We start from the raw sequence: 27,872 nt of genomic DNA, 5'->3' as shown, positions 1-27,872 counted from the left end.
AGGGCCTCTCTAAGTAGCTAAGGCTGGCTGGGAACCTGCAGTCCTTCTGATTTAGCCTCCCAAGTACTGGAATTACAAGCATGTGAGTGGGGCATGGTGGTGCACGCCTGTAATTCAGCATTTGGGAGGCTGAGACGGGAGGATCATAGTTCTCAGACAGCCTCAGCTACTTAGTGAGGCCTTTTTCTGTCTCAGCCCCCCCAAGTACTGAGCTCACAGGCGAGCGCCACCATGCCTGGCTTTATTTTAAATGAGCTCTGGAGGTGGGAGCCCCCTTTTCTTCAGGGAATCGAAGTATTTGGACCACAGGACTTGGGTCTGCTTTCACTTAAGGGAGGAGAAAGTCACAGGGTGGTGTTGTGTATGGTATACAGAAAGATCAAACAATGTTCAAAGTCTAACAAAGCCAAGCTCCGCAGGGCTCTGTGGGAAGACAAGGATTCTTCTAGATCAGTGAGGCTCAGAGGGTAGGGACTGGACCAGCACTATTAACATCACCCGGAGGAACTTAATACAAATTCTCAGCCTGTTGATGGTGCACGCTTGTAATCCTAGCATTTGGGAGGATGAGACCAGAGGATCTGGGTTCGAGAACAACCTCAGCTGCTTAGCGAGCCCCATTGGAACTTAGTGAGGCCCTGTTTCAAAATAAAGAATAAAAAAATAGGGCTGGGGGTGTAGCTCGGAGGTAGAATGCCCCAGGGTACCATCCCCAGTTCCGGGGGCGGGGGGAGGGAGAAGAAAAAGAAAAAAAAATAGAAATTTTCAGCCAGCGAATGCCTGTAATACCAGTACTTGGGAGGCTGAGACAGGAAGATCCCATATTGGAGACCAGCCTCAGCAATTTAGGCAAGGTTCTCAGCAACCTGGTGAGACCCTGTTACAAAAATAAAAAATAAGCTGGGCGTGGTGGCGCACGCTTGTAATCCCAGCATTCGGGAGCCTGAGACAGGAGGATCGCTGTCCACGGCCAGCCTCAGCTACTTAGTGAGGCCCTCTGCAACTTAGTGAGACCCTGTTTCAAAATAAAGAATAAAAAAATAGAGCAGGGGGTATAGCTCGGAGGTCATATGCCCCTGGGTTTCATCCCAGACCGGCAAAAATAAAATAAATAAAAAGGTGAGGGAGGTTTAGCTCAGAGGTAGAATACGTCTGGGTTCAATCCCCAATGCCACAAAAAACGGTGTCTCAATTAGAAAGATTTTAGAAATCGGTATTAGATAAAAGCACTTGGAAGCCAGGCGTGGTGGCGCACGCTTGTAATCCCAGTACTTGGGAGGCTGACACCGGAGGATCAGGTTCGCTGACAGTCTCAGCTACTTAGGCCCTGTTTCAAAATAAAGAATAAAAAATAGGGCAGGGCGTGTAGCTCGGAGGTCGAATGCCCCTGTGTTCCATCCCCAGACCTGCAAAATAATAATAATAATAATAATAATAATAATAATAATGATTAGTTAATTAAAGAAAAAGAAATGCAAATTCTCAGGCCCCACCCCAGACCTACCGAACGGGCACTGGGGGTAGGGTACCCCATCCTGCGTTTCTGCCACTCAGGTACAGTGAGAGGACCCGCGAATGCAGAGGCTCTGGTGGAGGTTTCTCCAAGTTGCCCGGCTAAAACGCTTCTCTTCCCCTTCTAGGAGCCCAGGGAGCAGGCATCCGCCATGGCCGAGCCCCGGGGCCCTGTGGACCACGGAGTTCAGATTCGCTTCATCACGGAGCCGGAGGGGGGCGCCGAGGGGGGCGCGCTGCGCCGCGGCGGGCGGCGCCCGGCCAGGGATGCCCGCGCCAGCACCTACGGCGTGGCGGTGCGCGTGCAGGGCATCGCCGGGCAGCCCTTCGTGGTGCTCAACAGCGGGGAGAAGGGCGGCGACTCCTTCGGGGTCCAGATCAAGGGCGCGCACAACCAGGGCGCCTCGGGAAGCCTGAGCTCGGATTCCGAGCTCCCGGAGAACCCCTACTCTCAGGCCAAAGGATGGGCGCCCTCGCAGGGCAGCACCTCGGACGAGGAGCCCGCGGCCGGCTGCAGCGGGAGGCTGCTGCGCTCCCAGTCCCAGGCCTCGCTGGCCGGCCCCGCGCCCATGGCGCCCGGCCACAGGAGCACCAGCATGCTGGAGCTGGCGCCCCCGGGCGGCGCCCCGGTTGGCGCCATAGACACGGCGCCCCTGTCTTCGGTGGACTCGCTCATCAGCAAGTTCGACGGCCAGGTGGGGCGCCAGGTGCGGGGCCGCGCCGGCCGCCGCTCGCGGACCCTGCCCCACGAGCAGCGCAAGCGCAGCCAGAGCCTGGACAGCCGGCCTCCGCGGGACACGCTGGACGAGCGCGAGCGCCAGCCCCCCAGCCACGGGGACGGCGCCAAGCGGCCCCCCCAGAGCCAGAGCCCCCTCGGTGGCTTCAGCCATGCCCGCCAGACTCAGGACTGGGTCCTGCAGAACTTTGAGGAGCCGCGGGAGAGAGCGCAGGATCCCGGCCTGATGCAGGTCAGACCCACTTCCAACCCACCGCTGGACCACCTGCTACTTGAGATAACCTAGGGCGGGAAGTGCCCCGGGAGGTCTGTGCACACCTGTCGTCCCCGGTACTTGGGAGGCTGAGACAGGAGGAGCGCAGGTTGGAGGGCAACCTCAGCAATTTAGGCATTCCTCGACGTAGTGAGACCCCGCTTCAGAACAAAGATTAATAAGCCGGGACAGCTGGGCGTGGGGGCACACACTTGCCATCCTAGTACTTGGGAGGCGGGGACAGGACAGCCTTATCAAGTAGGGAGATTCTTCATTAACCTAGCGAGACCCTGTTTCAAAATAATCCCAGCATTGTAATTGCTTGTAATCCCAGCATTTGGGAGGCTGAGACCCGAAGATCGCGGTTAGTGGACAGCCTCAGCTACTTAGTGAAGCCATTTGCAACCCAGTGAGAGCCTGTTTCAAAATAAAGAATCAAAAATAGGGCTGGGGGTGTGGCTTGGAGATAGAATGCCCCTAGGTTCCATCCCCAGTACCCCTCCTCCCCCCAAAAAAGAAAAGAAAGAATAAAAAATAGAGCTGGTATAGCTCAGAGGTAGAATGCCCCCTGGGTTCCATACCCAATACCGCAAAAGAAAAGAAAAAAATTTTTTTTTTCTTTTTGGTGGTACTGGGGGTGGAACCCAGAGGATTCCTACCTCTGAGCTATACTCCCAGAACTATTTTATATTTTATTTGGAAACAGGGTCTCACTAAGTTGCTGAGAGCCTCACTAAGTAGCTGAGGCTGGCTTTGAACCTGTGTGATCCTCCTGTCTCAGCCTCCCAAGCGCTGGGATTACAAGTGTGCGCCACCATGCCAGGCTGAAAAGAAAAAAAATTTAAAAGAAGCTGAGTGTGTTGGCACATGTTTGTAATCCCAGTAATTGGGAAGCTGAGCCAGGAGGATTGGAGGTTCAAGGACAGCCTTAGCAAGGAGTGACACCCTCATTAACCTAGCGAGACCCTGTTTCAAAATAAAAAATAGAGCTGGAGATATCGCTCAGAGGTAGAATGCCCCTGGAGTTCAATCCCCAGTGCCCTCTCTACCCCCAAGAAAAATTACGAAAAAGCCTTGGAGTAGGCTTGGAACCTTCCATCCCCGGTACCACAAAAACAAAACAAAAAAACAAACCAAATTCCACACCTTTCTCCCCCTCAGGAACGCAGGGAAATGGGGGAGCCACATTTGAGATGAACTTAGATGCTGCTTTTTTTTTTTTTTTTTTTTTTTTTTTTTTTTGCGGGTCTGGGGATGGAACCCAGGGTCATTTGACCTCTGAGCTACGTCCTCTGCCCTATTTTTTATTCTTTTTTTTTTTTTTTTTTTTTTGTGGTACTGGGGGTGGAACCCAGAGGCTTTCTACCTTCGGGCTCTACTCCCTGACCTTTTTTATATTTTATTTGGAAACAGGGTCTCACTAAGTTGCTGAGAGCCTCACTAAGTAGCTGAGGCTGGCTTCGAACCCATGTGATCCTCCTGTCTCAGCCTCCCAAGCGCGGGGATTACAAGCGTGCGCCACCACGCCCAGCTTTTTATTCTTTATTTTGAAACCAGGTCTCACTGAGTTGCAGAGGGCCTCAACTAAGTAGCTGAGGCTGTCCGAGAACTGCGATCCTTCAGGTCTCGGCCTCCCGAATGCTGGGATTACAAGCGTGCGCCACCACGCCAGGCTTGCTTAGATGCTTATTAAAAGTAATTCGTTTACAAATTCAGGACACCAGTTATCATTAGTGGTGAATTACCACAACTCACAGCTGATCTGCTCATTGAGGAAAATGCGTTGGGCCGCAGTAGCGTGGAGGCGGGTCTGCCTGGGCCCCCTGGCCAGCCATGCGGGCCTCAGCAGCGTTGTGGGTGATGCCGGAGAGCCTTGTTGCTACCTGTACTCCATTGGACCCCAGACATATGTGTGGCCTAATCTTCCTGTATTTTTTCTTTTTCTTTTCTTTCTTTGCAGTTCAAATCAACTCCGGACCTTCTCCGAGACCAGCAGGAGACCGCCCCGCCAGGCAGTGTGGACCACGTGAAGGCCACCATCTATGGGATCTTACGGGAGGGGTAAGGGCCCCCCACCACTGGAAGCACGCACGTCCCTGCCTCCCCTCCGGCTCAGTCCCCACCTTCCTGCTTCTCCCCGATCTTATCCCTTTTTCCTTTGACCCTCCAGGAGCGTAGAGACTGAGAGCTCCGTGCGGAGGAAGGTTAGCTTGGTGCTGGAGCAGGTGCAGCCTCTGGTGGTGAGTGATGTCCTTGGGCCAGAGCCGGGGTCAGGGTAAGGGCTCCCCGGGGTCTGGATGAGGACTCGGCTCCCGGCTCCTCCATCCCCCCCTTATCTCTGGCAGATGGCTTCTCCTGGTTCTAAGAAGGCCCTGGCAGGGCAGGGCGAGCTTACCCGAAAAGTGGAGGAGCTACAGAAGAAGCTGGATGAGGAAGTGAAGGTGAGGAGAGGCTGGAGGTGCAGGGAAAATACCTGGGTCTGGAGATGGGTGGGCGCCATGGGAGGATGCTGGTGTCTTGCGAGTCAGGAGAAGAGAGTATGTGCTCATCCCTGCAAGGATGTCGGGGGTTTCTGGAGCTTAGGTCGGCGGAGTACAGTGGGGATCCACCTGCCTTCTATTCCATTTCCTTTGGGAATTCTCATCCTGGCTCTGCCTCTGTTTATTCTGGGTATTAGGGATTGAACCCAGTTGCATCCTATCTCTAAGTATTATTTAATTTTATTTATTTGTGGTACTGCGAATTAAACCCAGGGGCATTCTGCCTCTGAACTATACCCCTAGCCCTTTTTTTTATTTTGAAACATGGTTTTGCTAAGTTGCTGAAGCTGGCCTCGAACCTGCCATCTTCCTGTCTCAGCCTCACAAATCCTGGGATTACAGGCATGTGCGCCACCGTGCCTGGCCCACGGTGCCTTTGAATGACCTAATCTCAGGAGATACATGTCACTTCTTCACTTTTCTCTTTGGAGAAGGGTGTTTCTAAGTTCATACCATGCTCACGGGGAGCAGAATTAGGCTTCATCTTTTGAAAGGAATGTCAAAGAATTTCTGGACTTTTTTATGTGATAATAGGCATTGAACCTAGGGGCATTTATTTATACCCCAGCCATATATATGATTATTCCCCCCCCCCCCCCGCCACTAGGGATGGAATCCAGGGGCATTCTACCTCTGAGCTACAGCTCAAGCTCTCCAGCCCTATTTTTTTTTTAATTCTTTATTTTGAAACAGGGTCTCAATGAGTTGCAAATGACCTCACTAAATAGCGGAGGCTGTCTGTAAACCATGATTCTCCTGTCTCAGCTTCGCGAATGCTGAGATTACAAGTGTGCGCCACCACGCCTGGCTCCTATTATATTTTTTATTTGGAAAGAGTCTCACGAAGTTGATTTGAGGCTCACTAAGTTGATAAGGCTAGCTTTGTGATACTGGGGATTGAACCCAGGGACATTCTACCTCTGAGCTCTACCCCAGCCCTATTTAATTTTTATTTGTTTATTTATTTATTTTATTTTTGTAATTTTTATTTTGTCAAGGTTAATGAGAGTCTCGCTACTTGCTGAGGCTGTCCTCGAACCTGCGATCCTTTTGTCTCAGCCTCCTAAGTACTAAGATTTAAAGGCATTGTCACCATACCTGGCTCTGAGGCTGGCTTTGAACCAGCAATCCTCCTGCCTCAGCCTTCCAAATACTGGAATTACAGGCATGTGCCAATACACCTGGCTTGGACATGTTTTATTTTTGTGGTACTGAGGACTGAGCCCGGGGGCATTCTACCTCTAAGTTCTACCCCAGCTCTACTTTAGTAGTGGGATAAGTATGCATCACCATGTCTGGCTTGGACATGTTTTAAACCATCTCGAGTACTAAGGTTTGTTATGAGGTTTAAATACAGATAATACATAGAAGATCCTTAGCACAGTGACTTATTTTTTTTTTCTTTTCTTTTCTTTTTTTTTTTTTTTTTGCAGTACTGGGGATGGAACCCAAGGGCATTTTACCCCCAGCCCTATTTTTTATTCTTTATTTTGAAACAGGGTCTCACTGAGTTGCAAGGGGCCTTACTAAGTAGTAGCTGAGGCTGTCCTTAAACTGCAATCCTCCTGTCACAGCCTCCCAAATGCTGGGATTACAAGTGTGCGCCACCACAGTCAGCAGCACAGCGACTTTCTATAGCAAATTTCCAGTGCTAGTTAGACGTTCTCTTTATTCTAGGTAGCTGGGTGTGGTGGTGAACTCCTCTAATCCTAGTACTTGGGAAGCTGTGACAGCAGATCAGAGGTTCGAGGATAACCTTAGCAAGTAGTGAGACTCTCATCAGCCTCGTGAGACCCTGTTTCATTATTCTGGATAGCTGGACATGGTGGTACACTTCTATACCCCTAGTACTTGGGAACCCAAGACAGCAAATCAGAGGTTCGAGAACAATCTTAGCAAGTAGTAAGACTCTCCCCAACCTAGTGAGACCTTGTTTTAAAATGGAAATAAAATAAGCCGGGCGTGGTGGTGCACGCTTGTAATCCCCGCACTTGGGAGGCTGAGACAGGAGGATCGCGCAGGTTCGAAGCCAGCCTCAGCTACTTAGCGAGGCTCTCGGCAACTTAGTGAGACCCTGTTTCCAAATAAAAAATATAAAAATATAGCCGGGCATGGTGGCACACGCTTGGAATCCCAGCATTCGGGAGGCTGAGACCTGGAGGATCCCAGTTCGCGGACAGCCTCAGCTACTTAGTGAGGCCCTCTGCAACTCAGTGAGACCCGGTTTCAAAATGAAGAATAAAAAATAGGGCAGGGAGTGTAGCTCAGAGGTCAAATGCCCCTGGGTTCCATCCCCAGACCCGGAAAAAAAAAATAGGTCTGGGAGTGTAGCCCGGAGGTAGAAAAGTCTCTGGGTTCCACCCCCAGTACCACCAAAAGAAGAAAAAAAATAGAAATAAAATAGGGCTAGGGTGTAGTAGATTAGAGGTAGAATGTCTATGGGTTCAATCCGCAGTACCACCAAAAAAAAAAAAAAAAGAAAGAAAAAATTTATTATTCTAGATCTTTCTACACTCTGTCTGCTATACACTTCTTGTCTTTTCCAGAAACGACAGAAGCTCGAGCCATCCCGGATTGGCCTGGAGCGGCAGCTGGAGGAGAAGGCAGAAGAGTGTGAGCGACTCCAGGAGCTGCTGGAGAGGAGGAAGGGAGAGGCCCAGCAGAGCACCAAAGAGTGAGTGCGTGCGGGACGCGGGGCGCACACCTGGAATCCCAGACAGGAGGACGGCAGGTTCACGGCCAGCCTCAGCTACTTAGTGAGACCCTGTTTCAAAATAAAGAACAAAAAATAGGGCAGGGGTTGTAGCTCGGAGGTCAAATGCCCCTGGGTTCCATCCCCAAACAAACACACACACACACAGAATTTGGGCTGGGGGTGTAGCTTGGAGGTAGAAGACTCCTGGGTTCAACCCCTGGTACCAATAATAATGATAATAATGATGACACCAATAATAATGATAATGTTATCTATTGCTAGGCTCCAGAACATGAAACAGCTCCTGGACCAGGGCGAAAGGCTGCGGCATGGGCTGGAGACGCAGGTGAAGGAGCTGCAGAACAAGCTGAAACACAGCCAGGGGCCGGAGCCAGCCAAGGAGGTGCTCCTGAAGGTAGGGGGGAGGTGCTCCTGAAGGTAGGGGGCGGGGCTTCCACCCCAGACGGGGAGTCCTTTCAGCTGCAGCATCCTTGGCTCTGCCCGTCCACGGTTTCCCCAAGGTATAGGGAGCAGGTAGCTTATTCCAGGTACTTCTAGTGTGCTTTCAGGCTGACGCAAGTGGGATTAGGCCAGCACTCAGAATGGTAGGTTTCCTTTGTCCTAATGAGGCATCTTGGGGGGCAGCGAGCACCTGGTACGGGGCCTCATGCACGGTGCCCCATGGATATTTTTTTGGCCCAAACAACGAATCAACACCCAGATGGATCCTAATATGTCACCCTGTGCTTCTACCTTGTCCTTCCCCAGGACCTATTAGAGACCCGGGAGCTTCTGGAAGAGGTCTTAGAGGGGAAACAGCGGGTAGAGGAGCAGCTGAGGCTGCGGGAACGGGAGCTGACGGCCCTCAAGGGGGCCCTGAAGGAAGAGGTGGCCTCCCGCGATCAGGAGGTGGAAAGCGTCCGGCAGCAGTACCAGCGGGACACAGAGCAGCTTCGCCGGAGCATGCAAGATGCCACCCAGGCACGTGGCGAGCGCAGGCGCCGGACAGGGGGTGCTGCCAGGGAACGGGGCTGCTTCGGCGTCCTGTGCTTTGGGGACCTTACGTGGCTGCAGCTAGGAACTCTCCTTAAAGACCACGTGTGAGATACTGAGAGAAGCTGGGCCAGGGAACCTACAGAGCAGAGAGAGGGGAACAGGCCAGAGTACCATAAGAATGTGTGAACAGCCCGGTACAGTGGCATAATCCTCGTACTAGGGAGGCTGACACAAGAGGATGGCAGGTACGAGGCCAGCCTCAGCAACTTAGCAAGACCCTGTTTCTAAATAAAAAAATAAAAAGGGTTAGGGGTGTAGCTCCAAAGTAGAATGCTCCTGGGTTCCACCTCCAGTACCAGAAGAAAAACAAACAAAACAAAACAAAAAAAAAGACTTATGGGGAAATAAGTGGGGAGATGGATGTGACCTGGGGAGAGAGGACCTTCTAGCGTGGTGCCAAGTGCCACCAGCGTGTTGTGCCTGGCTGGCCTGGTGCCCTCTGGGCCCGAGCCTCCCCTTCCTGCCCCTGCCTTGCAATGAGCCATCCCTCTGAGCCCACCTCCTCCCCTAGGATCACGCAGTGTTGGAGGCTGAGAGACAGAAGATGTCAGCCCTGGTCCGCGGGCTGCAGAGGGAGCTGGAGGAGACCTCGGAGGAGACCGGCCATTGGCAGAGCATGTTCCAGAAGAACAAGGAGGAACTAAGAGCCACCAAGCAGGAGTAGGGACCTCGCACTGAGCCATGACGCTGTACCTACCTCTTTCCACCCGTGTTACCATTAAAGAAAAATAATTTTCTTTTTGTTACTGGGGATTGAACCCAGGGGCATTCTACCTCCAAGTTACACCCCGGCCCTTTATTGATTGTTTTGGAAGTAGGGACTCACTAGGTGGTTGAAGGCCTCACTATGTTGCTGAGGCTGTCTTTTTTTTTTTTTTTTGGTGGGTCTGGGGATGGAACCCAGGGGCATTTGGCCTCCGAGCTACATCCCCTGCCCTATTTTTATTTTATTTTATTTTATTTTATTTTTTATTTTATTTTATTTATTTTTTTTTTGTGGGTCTGGGGGTGGAACCCAGGGGCATTTGACCTCCGAGCTACACCCCCTGCCCTATTTTTTATTCTTTATTTTGAAACCGGGTCTCACTGAGTTGCAGAGGCCTCACTAAGTAGCTGAGGCTTTCCCCAAACCGTGATCCTCTGGTCTCAGCCTCCCGCATGCTGGGATGACAAGCGTGCGCCACCACGCCCGGCTTTCTATTTTTATTCTTTATTTTGAAACCAGGTCTCACTGAGTTGCAGAGGGCCTCGCTAAGTAGCTGAGGCTGTCCGCGAACTGCGGTCCTCAGGTCTCAGCCTCCCCAATGCGCTGAGGCTGTCTTTAAACCTGTGATCCTCCCGCCTCAGCCTCCTAAATCCTGGGGTCACAGGCGTGCGCCACCCCACCCTATTCTGCATATCCACCTTCCTCCCTCTGAATGTGGGCACTGGGTGTGGTGGCCTCTGGGAGAGGTTTGTTTTGTCCTAAAAACTCAGAAGCCAGGCGTGGTGGCACTCCTTTGTAATCCCAGTACTTGGGAGGCTGAGACAGGAGGATGGCAGGTTCACAGCCAGCCTTAGCTACTTAGATGAGGCCCTCTGCAACTCAGTGAGACCCTGTTTCAAAAGAAAAAAGAAAAATAGGGCTGGGGGTGTAGCTCGGAGGTAGAACACCCCTGGGTTCCATCCTTAGTACCACAAAACAACAATAACAACAAATAAACAAAAAAACTCCTTGCAGGAGACCTGACCCTGTTCCCTTTCCCCTTTATTTAACCTCGCCGGGCTCAGACTTATGCAGCTGCGACTGGAGAAGGAGGAGATGGAAGACGAGCTTGGGGAGAAGATCGAGGTCTTGCAGCGGGAGGTGGAGCAGGCGCGAGCCAGTGCCAGAGACACCCGCCAGGTTGAAGAGCTCAAGAAGGTATTAGGGGGAGGGCAAAAGGCAGGTCCCTGTCCACAGAGCCCTCCGCACAGGTGTGCTTGTTTGGGGGCTCATCCTGCTGGTTGTGTGTAGAGCAGCAGGGTTCTAATAGAAAGGGCTCTTGGCAGCCGGGCGTGGTGGCGCACGCTTGTAATCCCAGCATTCGGGAGGCTGAGACCGGAGGATCGCGGTTTGCAGACAGCCTCAGCTACTTAGTGAGGCCCTCTGCAACTTAGTGAGACCAGGTTTCAAAATAAAGAATAAAAAATAGGGCAGGGGGTGTAGCTCGGAGGTCAAAAAGGGGCTCTCGGCAGCCAGGTTGGGAGCCGCCAGAGGCTGCTGGCCGCCCCCCAAGAGACCTGGGTAGCCTCATTTAGTTGGACTTGTGAAACTCCAAGGGCCATTTCTGCAGACTGAGAAAACTAATTTGGTCAGCAGAACAGAAGTTGCTGTGTCTTTCAGGGGGGATTCATCAGCGGCAGGGTGAAGCAAACGTGTTTGGGTCAGAATGCCGGCTTGTTAATTCATAATGACAAAGACCATCACGTGGGCTGGAGTGCTTGCGTTGGCCCGGCCGGCCGGCCTGCATGGGAAGCCGAATTGTAATCTGAAGGCTGCTGAGGGACCTCACAATCTGCACACGGGCGGCTAAAGGAGCCTGCGTCTCCTGTGACTCTCCAGCCGCCAAGGAATAGCCTTGCTGGGGGGCGGTGACACTCAGAGTTCATGGCAAGATTCCGTGTGTGTGTGTGTGTGTGTGTGTGTGTGTGTGTGTGTGTGTGTGTTACTTGGGACTGAGTTGAGCCCGGGGCATTTTACCTCTGAGCTAAATTCCCAGCCCTATATTGTTTTATTTATTTATTTATTTATTTGGCGGTACTGGGGATGGAACCCAGGGGCATTCTACCTCTGAGCTATACCTCCAGCCCTATTTTTTTTTTTTTTTTTTTTTAATTTTGAAACAAGGTCTCATTGAGTTGCAGAGGGCCTCACTAAGTAGCTGAGGCTGGCCTTGAACTCATGATCCTCCTGTCTCAGCTTCCCAAATACTGGGATTACAAGCATGTGCCACCATGCCTGGCTCTACCCCCAACCTTTTTATTTTATTTTATCTTTTAGTACTGGGGATTGAACTCTGAGGCATTCTACCTCCAGGCTACACACACCAGTTTTATTTTTATTTTGAAACGGGTCTTGCTAGAATGATGAGACTCTAACTACTTGCTGAGGCTGTCCTCAAACTTGTGATCCTCCTGTCACAGCCTCCCAAGTACAGGTGTGTGCCACCACGCCCTGGTTTATTTTTTATTTTGAGACAGTATCTCAATATATTGCCCAGGCTAGCTTCAAACTAGCCATCCTCCTGCCTCACCCCCTGAGTAGCTGGGATTACAGGTGTGTGCCACCACACCTGGCTAGGTTCAGCTGTCGTCCAGACTGCCTGATGCCTTCCAAAAGGACCATGGCATTTTCCATCCCTCCGGCCCTGTGTCAGGGTTTCAGTTTCTCCACCTTGGTGCGACCCATCCGACATCATCTTCCCATCTAGGAGCTGCGCCGGACCCAGGAGGAGCTTAAGGAGCTGCTGGCTGAGCGGCAGAGCCAGGAGGCAGCTGGGCGACACCGGGACCGTGAGTGGGAGAAGCAGCTGGCGGGCCTGCGGGTCGAGGCCGAGCGGGGCCGAGAGCTGGAGCAGCAGAACCTTCAGCTGCAGAAGACCGTCCAGCACCTGAGGCAGGAGTGTGAAGAGGCTTCCAAGGCAAGGGGAGTGGGCCCAGGGCATAGGAGGTGCAGGCTGAGGGCTCTGGAGGGCTGAGGAGCCTGTGGGCGTGGAAAATTACCTGTGCTGGGTATGTACAGAGGCTCTGTGGGCCTAGGTGTGTGGTTCATAGGGCGCAGCAAGCTGGGCGTGGGGATGCATGGCTGTGATCCCGGTACTTGAGAGGCTGAGGGAGGAGGATCTCAGGTTTGAGACCAGCCTCCACAACTCTGAGAGGCTGTCAGCAAACTCGCAGACCCTGTTTAAAAAAAAAAAAAAAAAAAAAAAAGGGAGCCGGAGCTGGTGGCACACATACTAATCCCGTTATTTGGGAGGCTGAGACGGGAGGATCGGGGTTTGTGGACAGACTCAGCTACTTAAGCCCTCTGCAACTCAGTGAGACCCTGTTTCAAAATAAACAATATGGAGCACGCTTGTAATCCCAGTACTTGGGAGGCTGAGACAGGAGGATCGCGCAGGTTCGAAGCCAGCCTCAGCTACTTAGGCTCACAGCAACTTAATGAGACCCTGTTTCCAAGTAAATTACAAAATAGGTCTGAGAGTGTAGACCAGAGGTAGAAAGCCTCTGGGTTCCATCCACAGCATCACAAAAAATAAAAATAAAAAATAAGGATGGGGGTTTCCTGTCCAGTACCACAAACAAACAAATAAATAAAGGGGTAAAGGTGGAGCTTAGAGATGCAATGTCCCTGGGTTCAACTCCCAGCACCAAATAACCAAAAACATAACAAACCAGGGTGCAGCGGGGGCGGGCCGTACCAGCTGCGCCCCAGCATCCGCGCAGGGTCGGGGTCCCCGGGCCGCGGCTCCGGGACCGAGCCCCAGGGTCTGAGCCGCTGCTCCGCACCGCCCGCAGGCCAAGCTGGCGTCCGAGGCGGAGACCGCGGTGCTGGGGCAGCGGCGGGCCGCGGTGGAGACCACCCTTCGGGAGACCCAGGAGGAGAACGACGAATTCCGCCGGCGCATCCTGGGTCTGGAGCAGCAGCTGAAGGAGGCGCGGGGCCTGGCGGAGGGCGGGGAGGCGGCGGAGGCGCGACTTCGCGACAAGGTGCAGCGGCTGGAGGTCAGCATCCTTCCCGGGGGGGTCCCTGCATCCCCGAGACCCGCCCGGGGTGTGCTCGCCGGATACCCAGGCAGTTTTATTGTGCGGGTGGTGAGCTGCCGTGTCGCCTTACCAGAGGGTTTACTTCTTAGAGTGTGCTCTGGTGTGAAAGTTTTAGGCTTTGCACTGGTATTTTTAAGTCTCTCTGCGTCTGGATGTCTCAGCTGCTGCTTCTGTCTTTTCATTGGTGCGTGCGTGTGTGTGTGTGTGTGTGTGTGTGTGTGTGTGTGTTACTGGGGATGGAACCCAAGAGCATTCGACCTCTGACCTACACCCCCAGCCCAGTTTCATTTGAGATCATTGGAGGCTGATGTCAAGCCTTCAAGCCTCTTGTCTCCGCCTCCTACTTACTGGGATTAGGAGCGTGGGCCACCATGCCTGGCTCACTGCCCACATTTTTCTTACTTTTCTACTGGGGATTGAACCTAGAGTGTTCTATATCCAAGCAACATGCCCAGCCCTTTTGTTTTATTTATTTTTCATTTTGAAATAGGGTCTTCTGGCTGGGCGTGGTGGCGCATGCTTGTAATCCCCGCACTTGGGAGGCTGAGACAGGAGGATCGCACAAGTTCGAAGCCAGCCTCAGCTACTTAGTGAGGCTCTCAGCAACTTAGTGAGACCCTGCTTCCAAATACAATAGAAAATAGGTCTGGGAGTATAGCCCAGAGGTAGAAGGCCCCTGGGTTCCATCCCTCATACCACCAAAAAAAAAAAAAAAGAAAGAAAGAAAGAAATGAAATAGGGTCTTCTCACTAAGTTGCTGAGGCTGGCCTCTAAACCTGTGATCCTCTTTTTCTTAGCCTTCCCCAGTAGAGGGATTATGGGCATGTGCCACTGTGTCTGGTCCCAGTTTTTTTTTTTTTTTTTTTTTTTTTGTGTGTGTGTGTGTGTGGTATTGGGGGTGGAACCCAGGGGCTTTTTTCTACCTCCAGGCTATACTCCCAGACCTATTTTTTATACTTTATTTGGAAACAGGGTCTCATTAAGTTGCTGAGAGCCTCACTAAGTAGCTGAGGCTAGCTTCGAACCTGTGTGATCCTCCTGTCTCAGCCTCCCAAGCACGGGGATTACAAGGGTATGCCACTATACCCAGCCTCCCAGCCCTATTTTTATTGGAAAAAAAATGTTTTGTTTTTTCTTTTTGGTGCTGGAGGTTGAACTCAGAGGCCTTCTACCTCTGAGCTACACCCTCAGCTCTTTTTCTTTTTCTTTTTCTTTTTTTTAAATTTTTGCTGTACTAGGGATGGAACCCAGGGGCATTCTACCTCAGAGCTACACCCCCAGTCCTATTTTTTATTCTTTATTTTGAAACAGGGTTCATTGAGTTGCAAATGACCTCACTAAATAGTACCTGAGGCTGTCCACGAACCGCGATCTTCCTGTCTTAGCCTCCCAAATGCCGGGATTACAAGCATGTGCCACCATGCCCGGCTTTATTTTTCATTTTGAAATAGTCTGACTGAGTGGTTGAGGGACCTTGCTAAATTGCTGAGGCTGGCCTCAAACCTGCAACCCTCCTGTCTCAGCCTCCCAAGTACTGGGATTACAAGCGTGCTGGCCCCGCTGGGCCCACACCACATTTTTCGTAAATACTTTCCTCCCCTCCCTCCCATCTACTCACTTCCAAATAACTTGAACTCAAGCTTTGCTCCTTTCTAGCCCAACCCCTTCATCCCTCTCCTCTCCCAGGCAGAGAAACAGCGGCTGGAGGAGGCGCTGAACACAGCTCAGGAGGAGGAGGGGAGCCTGGCAGCGGCCAAGAGGGCGCTGGAGGCCCGGCTGGACGAGGCCCAGCGCGGGCTGGCCCGCCTGGGGCAGGAGCAGCAGGCGCTGAACCGGGCCCTGGAGGAGGAGGGCAAGCAGCGGGAAGCCCTCCGGAAGAGCAAGGCCGAGCTGGAGGAGCAGAAGCGCCTGCTAGACAGGACTGTGGACCGACTCAACAAGGAGGTGGGCCCGGGGTGGCCTGGGCCCTCAGCAAAGCGGGCAGGTGGGGGGGTCAAAATGCATGGTCTCGCCGGGTGTGGCGGTGCACGCCTGCAATCCCAGCATTTGGGAGGCAGAGACAGGAGGATCATGGTTTGCGGCCAGCCTTAACTACTTAGTGAGGCCCTCTGCAACTCAGTGAGACCCTCTTTTAAAACGAAGAATGAAAAATAGGGCTGGGGGTGCAGCTCAGAGGTAGAATGCCCCTGCGTTCCATCCCCAGTGCTGAAAAAAACAGACAAAAAAAGCATGGCCCCTGCTCTTTTCGGGAATACACTTAGGAGCTGGGTGTGGTGGTGCATACCTGTAATCCCTATTACTGAGGAGGCTCAGACAGGAGGATGGCAAGTTTGAGACCAGCCTCAGCAATGTAGCGAGACCTTGTTTCAAAAATAAAAAAATAAAAAGGGCTGAGGGTGAAGCCAGGTGTGTTGGCGCATTCTTGTAATCCCAGTATTTGGGAGGATCACAGGTTTGTTGTCAGGCTTAGCTATTTAGTGAGGCCCTCTGCAACTTAGTGAAACCCTGTTTCAAAATAAAAAAGAAAAGCCAGGCATGGTGGTACACGCTTAAAATCTCAGTACTTGGGAGGCCGAGACAAGAGGACTGCAGGTTTGAAGCCAGCCGTGACAACTTAGTGAGGCCCTCTACAACTTAGTGAGACCCTGTTTCCAAATAAAAAATAAAATGGGGCTGGGGTTTAGCTTGGAGGTACAATGCCTCTGGTTCAATCTCCAGTGCCACAAGAAAAAAAAAATAGGGCTGGGGGTTTTAGCTTGGAAGTCTGAGTTAAATCCCTAGTAACCCCATCTATCTATCTATCTATCTATCTATCTATCTACCCACCCACCCACCCACCCACCCACCTACCTACCTACCTATGTACCTATCTGTATTTGGAGCTATGCGTGGTGATTGCAGGGAGGAAGGTAATCTCAGCAACATAGCAAAACCCTTAGAAGCTTAGTGAGACCTGATTTCAAAATAAATAATAGCTGGGCGTGGTGGCGCACGCTTGTAATCCCTGAGCTTAGGAGGTGGAAACAGGAGGATGGCGCTGGTTCAAAGCCAGCTGCGCTGGCTTCAGAGACCCTGTTTCCAATAAAAATATAAAAAAATAGGTGTCTGGGATAGTAGCTTGGCAGTAGAAGGGTTTCCAGAAACCCCAGTACCACCAAAATAATAATAATAATAATAGTAATAATAATAGTAATAATAATAATAAATAATACGGCTGAAGGTGTGGCTCAGAGGTAGAATGCCCCTGAGTTCAATCCCGAGTACCCCCTTCAAAAGAAAAAAAAAGATGCAGTGGCTGCTAACTCTTTTTTTTCTCTTCAGTACTGGGAATTGAACCCAGGGACATTGGACCTTCGAGTTACACCCCCAGCCCTATTTTTCTATTTTTTATTCTTTTTTGTTTGTTTGTTTTGTGGAACTGGGGATGGAACCCAGGGGCATTTTACCTCCAAGCTGCACCCCCAGCCCTATTTTTTATTCTTTATTTTGAAACAGGGTCTCACTGAGTTGCAAAGGGCCTCACTAAGTAGCTGAGGCTGTCCTCGAACTGCGATCCTCTTGTCTCAGCCTCCCGAATGCTGGGATCACAGGCGTGCACCACCATGCGGGTTTGGCTGCTGACTCTTCTGTCTGCATTTTAGCTGGAGCAGATTGGGGATGATTCCAAGCAAGCCCTGCAGCAGCTCCAGGCCCAGCTGGAGGATTACAAGGAAAAGGCCCGGCGGGAAGTGGCAGATGCCCAGCGCCAGGCCAAGGACTGGGCCAGCGAGGCTGAGAAGACCTCTGGGGGGCTGAGCCGCCTCCAGGATGAGGTAGGATCTCAATAGCAGGAAGGGGGAACCCTGTCCCCCCCCCCCCCCCCCCCCGTGCAATCCTCCTGTCTCAGCCTCCCAAGTACTGGGATGACAGGCGTACACCACCATGTCCGGCAAACGCTGGCTTTTAAAGAATGTCAATGATGAAATATTTCTCCCCCGGGGAGACAGTGCTCACCCCTGAGCCCCCACCTTCACACAACACTGCGCTCTTGCGTTTTATCCCCCTGGGCAGACTCAGAGGCTGCGGCAAGCCCTCCAGGCATCCCAGGCAGAGCGGGACACAGCCCGACTGGACAAAGAACTGCTTGCCCAGCGGCTGCAGGGGCTGGAGCAAGAGGCGGAGAACAAGAAGCGCTCCCAGGACGACCGCACCAGGCAGCTGAAGAACCTCGAGGTGAGGACACCAGGGTCCAGCTGGGGTCAAGGTGAAGGGAGGTGGGAGGGGGGTTGGAAAGGAACCGGCCACTCCAAGCCTCTTTTTACATTAGAGATTAAAACTGGCAGCCCACTGCTGGTGGGTTTTATGGGGCAGCAGTGTTTTAAGCAATAATTTTGGACTAAATACCAATGTTTAGAAATTTATAGATATCACAAGACCGGTGTGGTGGCGCGTACTTGTAACCCTGGTGCTTGGGAGACTGAGATAAGAGGATCGCATGTGTTAGGACAGCCTCAGCAAGGAGTTAGACTCTCAGCAACCTAGCCGTACCCTGTTTCAAAATAAACATAAAATAGGGCTGGAGGTTTAGCTCAGAGGTAGAATGTCCCTCTTTGGGTTTAATCCCCATTACCACACACAAAAAAGAAAGAAAGAAAGAGAGAAAGAAAGAAAGAAATTTATAGATATCATATGAAAATTTGGACTTCTGGGTTTTTTGGTGTATGTGGTACTAGGTATTGAACCCACACACATTCTATTTCTGAGCTATACCTCCAGCCCTTTATTTTATTTTATTGCGGTACTGAGGGTGGAATCCAGGGGCATTCTATCTCCAAGCTACACCCCCAGCCCTATTTTTTATTCTTTATTTTGAAACAGGGACTCACTGAGTTACAAAGGGCCTCACTTAGTAGCTGAGGCTGTCTGGAAACTGCGATCCTACAGTCTCAGCCTCCCAAATGCTGGGATTATAAGCGTGTGCCACCACGCCCGGCTTCCTTTTTTATTTTGAAACAGGGCTCACTAGGTTGCTGAGAGCCTCACTAAATTTCTGAGGCTTGCCTCGAACCTGCAATTTTTTTGTCTCAGCCTCCCAGGTATTGGGATTACAAGCGTGTGCCACCACATTCAGCCTTGGGTATCTTTTGTGTTCAGAAAATGTAATAATAATGCCGGGCGTGGTGGCGCATGCTTGTAACACGCTTGGGAGGGCAGAGACAGGAGGATTGCACAGGTTCAAAGCCAGCCTTGCTGGCTTTCTTAAGCCTGTTTCCAAATAAAAATATAAAATAGGTTTGAGAGTATAGCCCGGAGGTAGAAGAGGTTTCCAGGAACCCCAGTACCACCAAAAAAAAAAAAAAAAAAAGTAATAATAAGCTTCTAGATCTGAATTCTGTGTGAGCACAGTTGGCTGGAGCCTTTCTCTGCTTCAGATGAGCAGTGGTTTTCAGTTTGCTATATTTGTGAATAATCGCAATAATAGCAAAACGGTAACAGCAGCAGCAGCAGCAGCAGCAGCAGCAGCAGCAGCAGCAGCAGCAGCAGCAGCAGCAAACATATATTGTGGATGTGCCAGGCCCATTCATTTCATCCTCAGAATAACCCTCTGAGGTAGAGCAGTGGATTTTTCAATTTCCCAGAGGGGGGAAACTAGGTCCAGTGAGATTAAGCAACCTGCCTGTGGGTCCACTGCTGGGAAGTGATTTTCAAATCTAGGCAGTCTGGTCCCAGATCCATACTCTTGTCCCCTGCCTGGCTTGAAGTTGCTCCCGCAGTCCGTACTGTGATGTTTCGGTTTCTGAATGTCTCCGCCTCCTTCCTGGGGTTCTCTCTCGGCTTTCCTGCTAGGTTCTCTTCTTGGGGTTTTCTTTCAGTGTCTCTGTTAGGGAACTAGGGATCACTTGTGAGGAATGGACTTGGGGTTTGCTTCCTGCCTTGACCTGCGAATGCTCCACCCCTCCCGTAATACCACACCTGGCCAGCAGAGGGCGCTAGCTGTGCAGGCTGGAGTTTGAGAGAGCTCTGGGTTGGAGTTTGGTGTCCCGGTGCCCAGCTTTTGGGGCTGAATTGACATTTTGTCCCTCTGCCGTAGGAAAAGGTGTCCCGGCTGGAAGCAGAGTTAGATGAGGAAAAGAACACGGTGGAGCTGCTCACGGACCGGGTGAATCGTGGCCGGGACCAGGTACCTCCTTCCTCACCCCTCGTGAGTCTACTCCTGACTGTGGAGCCTCTTGGCCCTCTCACAAAGAAGTCTACAGCCTGGTGCCGAGTCACGTGTGTCACACGCCTCTAATCTCAGCACTGGGGAGGCTGAGACAGGAGGATCCCAGGTTCACAGCCAGTCTCAGCAACTTAGTGAGGCCCTCAGCCACTTAGAGATACTCTGTTTTTTTATTTTTTTTTGTATTTTGTTTACAGTATTGGAGATGGAACCCAGGGGCATACTACCTCCGAGCCACACCCCCAGCCCTATTTTTCATTCTTTATTTTTAAAACAGGGTCTCACTGAGTTGGTCTCCATCCCAGTCTGTCTGCTTTGGAAGGGTTGCAAGTTTCCTCAGATAGAAAGAAACATAGATTTGCCAGACGTGGTGGCGCACGCTTGTAATCCCAGCATTCGGGAAGCCGAGACAGGAGGATCGCGGTTCATGGACAGCCTCAGCTACTCAGGCCCTTTGCAACTCAGTGAGACCTTATTTAAAGCAAAAAAAATAAAAAATAGGGCTGGGGATGTAGCTTGGAGATAGATTGCCCCTGGGTTCCATCCCCAGTACCGCAAAAAAAGAAAAAAAAAAATAGGGCTGGGGGGGTGTGTGGCTCAGAGGTAGAATGCCCCTGGGTTCAATCTCCAGTACTGCAAAAAAAAAAAAAAAAAAAGAAGCTCAGATTTGAATGGAGGAAGGAATTGTGGCCGGGGCTCTTCCGACATGAGTCAGGCTGCTTCCACTCTGGAGCGATGCTGTTCCTGGCAGGACTTCCATTTCGATAGGCTGTGATTTCTTACTTGCTTCAGAATTAGGGTGGCCCCGGGGTTCAGAGACCAGCCCCCAGCGCTCTGGCTGGCTCGGCTCAGCTCACCGTTCACCTAGCTCCCGCCACCATCATCCCACTAGGTGGACCAGCTGAGGGCAGAGCTCTTGCAGGAGAGGTCCGCCCGGCAGGACTTGGAGTGTGACAAGATCTCCCTGGAGAGACAGGTGAGGGCGAGTCTTGGGGACAGACCCCGGGCCTGGGCCGGGTGAACAAGTGGCGGCCTAACCATGGAGGCTCTCTGTCCTCAGAACAAGGACTTGAAGACCCGGCTGGCCAGCTCGGAAGGCCTCCAGAAGCCCAGCGCCAGCCTCTCACAGCTGGAGACCCAGAACCAGGTGTTGCAGGAGCGTCTTCAAGCTGAAGAGAGGTGAGACGCGCCTGTTCTTCCTCCCTCTTCCTTCCTCCCCCAGCCCCTCGTCTGGGTTTTTCTCCTCTGGGGCATCTTCCATCTCAGATCTGCCAACCTGGCCTGATCTTCAGGGAAGCCCCTCTTCTCCTGAAACAGAGCACAGAAAGTTGGAGAAATTCTGAGACACCAATGACCTCTATCTCCCCAGTTCTTTGGGATCTTCCCGGGATCCTCCCTAATCTCTTCCCAGTACTTGGGACTGAGGCCAGACTTAGCAAGGTCCTCAGCAACTTAGTGAGACCCTGTTTCCAAATAAAACATAAAATAGGACTGGAGGTATAGCTTGGAGGTAGAATGTCCCTGGATTCGATTACCAGTACGAAAACCCAAACAAACAAGCGGCCGCCGTAGACACCACTGCCCTCACCTTCGCAGGGAGAAGACAGTTCTGCAGTCCACCAACCGGAAGCTGGAACGCAGGGTGAAGGAGCTGTCCATCCAGATTGATGACGAGCGGCAGCATGTCAATGACCAGAAAGACCAGGTCAGGACAAGCGCCGGGGCCAGGCAGTCACGAACGAGTTCTGTTAGGTGTCTGCTTGAAGGCCACGGGAGGCCTCCATCTGTGTAGGTCTTTCCATCTTAGACTTTCCTGGAAGAAAGACAAAGAAGCCAGGCTGTAGTCCCAGTACTTGGGAGGCCGAGACAGGAAATCACAGGTTTGAGCCAGCCTCAGCAACTTAGTAGACTCTCAGTAACCTAGAGGGACCCTGTGTCAAAAGAATAAGTAGGCCGGGCGTGGTGGCGCGGGTTTGTCATCCCAGCATTCAGGAGGCTGAGACCAGAGGATCGTGGTTTGCGGACAGCCTCAGCTCCTTAGTGAGGCCCTCTGCAACTTAGTGAGACTCTGTTTTGAAATAAAGAATAAAAAATAGGGCAGGGGATGTGGCTCAGAGGTCGAATGCCCCTGGGTTCCATCCCCAGACCTGTAAAAATAGAAATAATTAAGTAAGCTGGGTGTGGTGGTGCACGCTTGTAATCCCAATATTTGGGGAGGCTGAGACAGGAGGATCGCAGATTCATGGCCAGCCCCAGCTGCCTACTAGTGAGGCCCTTTGCAACTTAGTGAGACCCTGTTTCAAAGTAAAGAGTAAAATTAGGTCTTGGGATGTAGCTTGGAGGTAAAATGCCCCTGGGTTCCATCCCCAGCATGAAAAATACACACATAAATAAACAAGTAGGGATGGGAGTATAGCTTGGAGTTAGAATGCCCCTAAGTTCTATACCCATTACCAAAAAAGAAAAAAGAAAAAAAAAAAAAGAAAGAAAGAAAGAAAAGAGATTCCATTGAAAGGACTAGACTAGAGCAGCTTAGTTATCGTGTGTGTGTGTGTGTGTGTGTGTGTGTGTGTGTGTGTGTGTGTTTGCAGTACTAGGGATTGAACCCAAGGGCATTCTACCTCTGAGCTACACCCGCAACCGTATTTTTTGTTCTTTATTCTAAAACAGGGGCTAGTTGGGTGTGGTGGCACATGCCTGTAATCCTTGTGCTTAGGAGGCTGAGACAGGAGGATCACACAGGTTTGAAGCCAGCCTCAGCTACTTAGTGAGGCTCTCAGCAACTTAGTGGGACCCTGTTTCCAAATAAAATATAAAATAGGTTTGGGAGTATAGCCTGGAGGTAGAAAGCCTCTGGGTTCCACCCCCAGTACCACACACACACACACACACACACAAATAATAAAAATAAATAAAATAAAATAGCAAATAAAAGCTTCACATTAATAAACAAGATAAAACAGGCTCACTAAGTTGCAGAGAGCTTCACTAAGTAGCTGAGGCTGGCCACCAACCGCAATAATCCTGTCTCAGCCTTCCAAGTACTGGGATTACAACCATATGTCACCACCCCTGGCTGTGTGTGTTTTTGAATATGTGTGTTTGGTGCTGGGGATTTAACTCAGGGGCATTCTACCTCTAAGCTACAACCCCATCTCTATTTATTTTTAATTTGAAAACAGGGTCAGGCATGGTGATGCACGCCTGTAATCCCAGTATCGGAGAGACAGGATGACCGCAGGTTCGAAGACAGTCTTGGCCACTTAGGGAGACTAAGTTTCAAAATAAAAAATCAAAAGGGCTGGCAGGGTGGCTCAGTGGTAGAGCACTGCTGGGTTCAATCCCTAGCAGTAGCAGGGGAGGAAAAGAAAAGACTGTTCCAGGAGAGGTCCCAGGCCATCATAGCTGGTACTTTTCTTTTTCTTTTTTTTTTTGGTACTGGGGATGGAACTCAGGAGCATTGTACCTCCAAGCTACACCTCCAGTCCTATTTTGTAGTCTTTTTATTTTTGAAATAGGGTCTCATTGAAGCTAGGTGTGGTGGCGCATGCTGGTAATCCCAGCATTTGGGAGGCTGAGACCAGAAGATTGTGGTTCAAGGACAGCCTCAGCTACTTAGTGAGGCCCTTTGGAACTCAGTGAGACCCTGTTTCAAAATAAAGAATTAAAAATAGGGCTGGGGGTGTAGCTTGAAGGTAGAATGCCCCTGGGTTCCACCCCCAGTACTGCCAAAAAAAAAAAAAAAAAAAAAAAAGTAGGGTCTCACTGAGTCGAGAAGGGCCTCACTCAGTACCTGAGGCTGTCTGCGAACCGTGATCCTCCGGTCTCAGCCTCCCGAATGCTGGGATCACAAGCGAGCGCCCAATGCCTGGCTAGCCGGTGCTTTCCTAATGTGCAGCCTTGGTTTCGGTGCAGCTAAGCCTGAGGGTGAAGGCTTTGAAGCGGCAGGTGGATGAAGCCGAGGAGGAAATCGAGCGCCTGGACGGCTTGAGGAAGAAGGCGCAGAGGGAGCTGGAGGAACAGCACGAGGTCAACGAGCAGCTCCAGGCCCGGATCAAGTCCCTGGAGAAGGACTCCTGGTAGGGCCACCCTTCTGTCCTCTGCTCCTGGGGGGCAGGCAGCCGGCAGGGAGTGGTCTCTGCCAAGCTGGGTCAGGAAGAGGATCTCTCAGAAGGGACTGGGCAGCCACTTAGTTTATTTCTTTCTATCTCAGCCCCCATCTTGTGCTCTATCTCCCCAGATCTCCAGGCATGGGGGGGGGGGCTGGGGAGTAGTGTTATGGTTGCAGAACTGCTCTGGTGGTGAAGGTGTTCCGGGGAGAGAGATGTAGCCGCGGGTTCTTGTTCTGAACTAGGTATAGCAAACTCCAGTCCAAACTCTGCAAGCCTAAGCCACTTTATTATTACAAAGGTGGAAAGGTAGAATATTCATTAATACAGCCCTACACCGGCGATAGTATAGGGGTTACTTGAAAAGAACTCACCGAGTCTTTCGGATATAGAGTATCTTTATTTTTATTTTTATTTATTTATTTTTTTGGTGGTACTGGGGGTGGAACCCAGAGGCTTTCTACCTCCGGGCTATACTCCCAGACCTTTTTTATATTTTATTTGGAAACAGGGTCTCACTAAGTGGCTGAGAGCCTCACTAAGTAGCTGAGGCTGGCTTCTAACTTGTGTGATCCTCCTGTCTCAGCCTCCCAAGCGCGGGGATTACAAGCATGCACCACCACGCCCGGCATAGAATATCTTTATAACCAGTGTTCTGACCCAACTAGATCTGCCCTTTCTCCAGGGCAGGTCTTTTTTTTTTTTTTTTTTTTTTGGTGGTACTGGGTTCCTGCAAGCTCTTCCAACTCTGGGCTATACTCCCAGACCTATTTTATACATTTTTAAAAAAATTTGGAAACAGGGTCTCTTGCTAGCTTCGAACCTGTGCGATCCTCCTGTCTTCGCCTCCCAAGTGTGGGGATTACAAGCCTGCGCCACACGCCTGGCAGGGCAGGCCTTTTGATGCAGAGATTCCTTCTCATAGACCTGCCTTGTCTCCAGCACAGACACCAGGCCCTAAAATGCTCTCGTTGATGCCTGAGTCTGGGATCTCCTGGGGGCTCATGGCATTCCCCCACACCGTGAGGAAGTTCACTTCTCTTAGAAATGTAAAAGACCCGAGGCTTTTGGGTTTCCTCTTTTCTCTTGCTAATCACCCTGGGTCCTCTGCAGCCCTTTCCTCTGAAACTCCTGGCTTTCTTATTTTCACATTTTGAAACCATTTTCCAATACTGGTACAAGTAGGTTTAGGCCTCAGAAGAATTCGTTTCCGCCGGGCATGGTGGCACACACCTATTATCCCAGTACTGGAGAGGCTGAGACAGGAGGATCATGGGTTCGAGGACGGCCTTAGAAATATAGTGAGACTCTCAGCAACCTAACAAGACCCAGCAACTTAGTGAGATCCCGTTTCCAAATAAAATATAAAAAATATATATATACTGGGAGTATAGCCTGGAGGTAGAAAAGCCCCTGGGTTCCAGCCCTATTACCACACACACACAAAACAAAAACAACAAAAAGCAATAAAACAATAAAAGGAGTTGTATGTGTAGCTTGGAGGTAGAATGCCCCTGGGTTCAATGCCAGTAGAACACACAAACAAAACAAAAACAGGCCAGCCGTGGTGTTGCGTGCCTGTAATTCCAGTACTTAGCAGGCTGAGACAGGATGATCACAGTTTGAGGACAGCCTCAGCAAGTAGTGAGACGCTCGTCAACCTAGTGGAATGCCTCTGGGTTCATTCCATAGCACCATGATTTAAAAAAAAAATGGGCGTGGTGGTATACGCCAATACTTGGGAGGCTGAGGCGGGAGGATTGCACAGGTTCAAAGCCAGACTTAGCTACTTGGTGATTCTCTCTACAATTCAGTGAGACCCTGTTTCCAAATAAAATATAAAAAATAGGTCTGAGAGTGTAGCTTGGAGGTAGAAAGCCCCTGGGTTCCATCCTCAGTATCACAAAAACAAAAACAACCAAAAAAAGAGCTGGATGTGGTGACACATGCCTGTGATCCCAGCCTCTGGAGGTTGGCATAAGAGGGTCCCAGGTTCAAGGACTCCCTCAGCAAGTAGTGAGACTTTTGTCAACCTAGTGAGACCCTGTTTCAAAACAAAAAAATAAAATTGGGCTAGGGGTGTATTTCAGTGGTCGGAAACACAACAGCAAAGAAGAAAAAGAAAAAGAATTTGTGCCTGTAGCTTGAAAAGAATGCTTCTCGCAACCTAAGCCATCTTCTTTCTGATTCAGGCGCAAAGCTTCCCGCTCAGCCGCCGAGGCCACCCTCAAACACGAGGGCCTGAGCTCAGATGAGGAGTTTGACAGTGTCTACGACCCCTCGTCCATCGCGTCGCTACTTACGGAGAGCAACCTTCAGACCAGCTCCTGTTAGCGTCTCAGGGTCCAGAACAGCCCTGCCCCGCCCTGCTGAGCTCTGCCCCGCCTGCCTCAGCTCCTCTTCCTGCGGGTGACCCAGTTATCACACCAAAGACAGGCAAGGCTTCAGTGATGGCGATCAGGAAGGCACCCGGAGCAAGCTGCTGGGTGGACCTGGCCTCCCCGCAGGACGAGCGGGCATTCCGGGCCCGCAGAGCGCTTCCCTTCCACGCCAACCCCTCCTTCTAGTCCTTGCAATGGCAGGACAGTCAGCATATACATAGACTGAGGCGGGCCGGCGAGGAAAGCGTAGCGATCACTGCTGCCATGTGTATAAAGCTTTATTTCTTTAGCCCTTAACCCTATGGCTCAGGGAAATGCCCGATGCTGTTCTGCTCCCTGGATTCCTGCAGCCTCTTTTTCTCCCACTCTGGAGCAGGGTGAGGAGGCATCTTGGGTAATGGACACGCAGGCGTGGCTCCACCCACTTCTCACATGTTTCTCTTTGCACAATTGTGGGGCCCTTCGGGGGCCCACACCCCTCCCAGCCCTGTATTGTAGTCTTCACCCTCTCCCACATCCCATTCCACCCCTTCCTCCCTTCCACTCAGTGCCTTAGCCAGGGCGAGGAGATAAGGATGCTCTGCTTGCCTATATTTTTAACCTGTACACACTCATACCTCTCCAGAAACACTCTTCCCCGCCGGGGCCCTCAGCCTGCCCTGTGCCCAGCGACTGCGCTACAGAGCCCCAGGAGAGGGACTTTGGGAAGGTGGCAGGGGCCTGGCCCTGCTCACGGCCTTCATCCTTCCTTCTCTTCCTCCTTGGCGGCTGGGGTGGTCATAAGGTGGTGGCACTTGGGAACCCTGGCAGCTCCCATACAAGTCCCAAAAGCCAAGGTCCCCAGGCCCTGTGGCTTCTCTAGCCACAGAGGGGAACCCAGGAGCCTCGTTTCCTCAGGAACCAGCCCTGATTCAGGGCTTTGCCTGGCGGGAGAAGCTGCCTCTTGGTGGGGATAGGAAGAGACAATGGAGAAACGTATCCCTCTTTTGGGTTTGGGGGACGGGCGACCCTGTGGGGAGGAGGTAAAGGAGAGGATTCATCTCTCTGCTTTCCAAAGCAGGTTCTGTTGGGAGCCTGTGAAAGATGGCTCTTCTCTACAATGACTTGTAATTTCATGATTTAAGGAGAAAAAAATTCTTATATTCTTCTGCAAATCAGACACACTCTCCCAATCCAACCCAGCCTTTATTTTAAATTAAATATTAAAATTATATGTCTATACTGAAGTCTTGTGTCTTCTTTTTCCTGGCTTATTTGGAGTTCTAAGTTTTTTTGTTTTTGTTTTTAAGTACTGTGGATGGAACCCAGGTAGGCATTCTACCTCTGAACTACACTCCCAGCCCTATTTTTTATTCTTTATTTTTATTCTTTCTTTCTTTCTTTCTTTCTTTCTTTCTTTCTTTCTTTCTTTCTTTCTTTCTTTCTTTCTTTCTTTCTTTTTCTTGGAACCCAGGTAGGCATTCTACCTCTGAACTACACTCCCAGCCCTATTTTTTATTCTTTATTTTTATTCTTTCTTTCTTTCTTTCTTTCTTTCTCTCTTTCTTTCTTTTCTTTCTTTCATTTTGCGGGTCTGGGGATGAAACCCAGGGGCATTCGGCCT

The 27,872-nt window shown here is 51.0% G+C and overlaps 1 protein-coding gene across 2 annotated transcripts; it reads left to right on the top strand.

Moving 5' to 3' along the window:
* Positions 1–1,649: 1,649 nt before the first annotated feature.
* On the top strand, positions 1,650–26,222 carry CGN (cingulin; the record flags this gene model as incomplete). 2 transcript variants are annotated; one of them, XM_080692069.1, is made up of 20 exons in its annotated part: positions 1,650–2,480; positions 4,462–4,562; positions 4,672–4,741; positions 4,847–4,942; positions 7,588–7,715; positions 8,019–8,151; positions 8,505–8,717; positions 9,304–9,452; positions 10,563–10,695; positions 12,245–12,454; positions 13,332–13,538; positions 15,267–15,524; positions 17,222–17,392; positions 17,631–17,792; positions 19,651–19,740; positions 20,672–20,755; positions 20,840–20,958; positions 21,376–21,484; positions 23,695–23,858; positions 26,081–26,222. In XM_080692069.1, 20 exons carry the CDS (start codon positions 1,665–1,667, stop codon positions 26,220–26,222), a joined length of 3,555 nt encoding a protein of 1,184 aa, XP_080548195.1. The 2 variants fall into 2 exon arrangements, with proteins under 2 accessions (XP_080548195.1, XP_080548194.1); XM_080692068.1 differs by having other exon boundaries at positions 1,665–2,480; positions 4,672–4,738; positions 4,868–4,942.
* Between the last annotated feature and the right edge of the window lie 1,650 nt (positions 26,223–27,872).

This window comes from Muscardinus avellanarius, assembly GCF_963383645.1.
Source record: "Muscardinus avellanarius genome assembly, chromosome: 3".
NCBI lineage: Eukaryota > Metazoa > Chordata > Mammalia > Rodentia > Gliridae > Muscardinus > Muscardinus avellanarius.
This window is presented reverse-complemented; position numbering and strand designations above follow the sequence as displayed.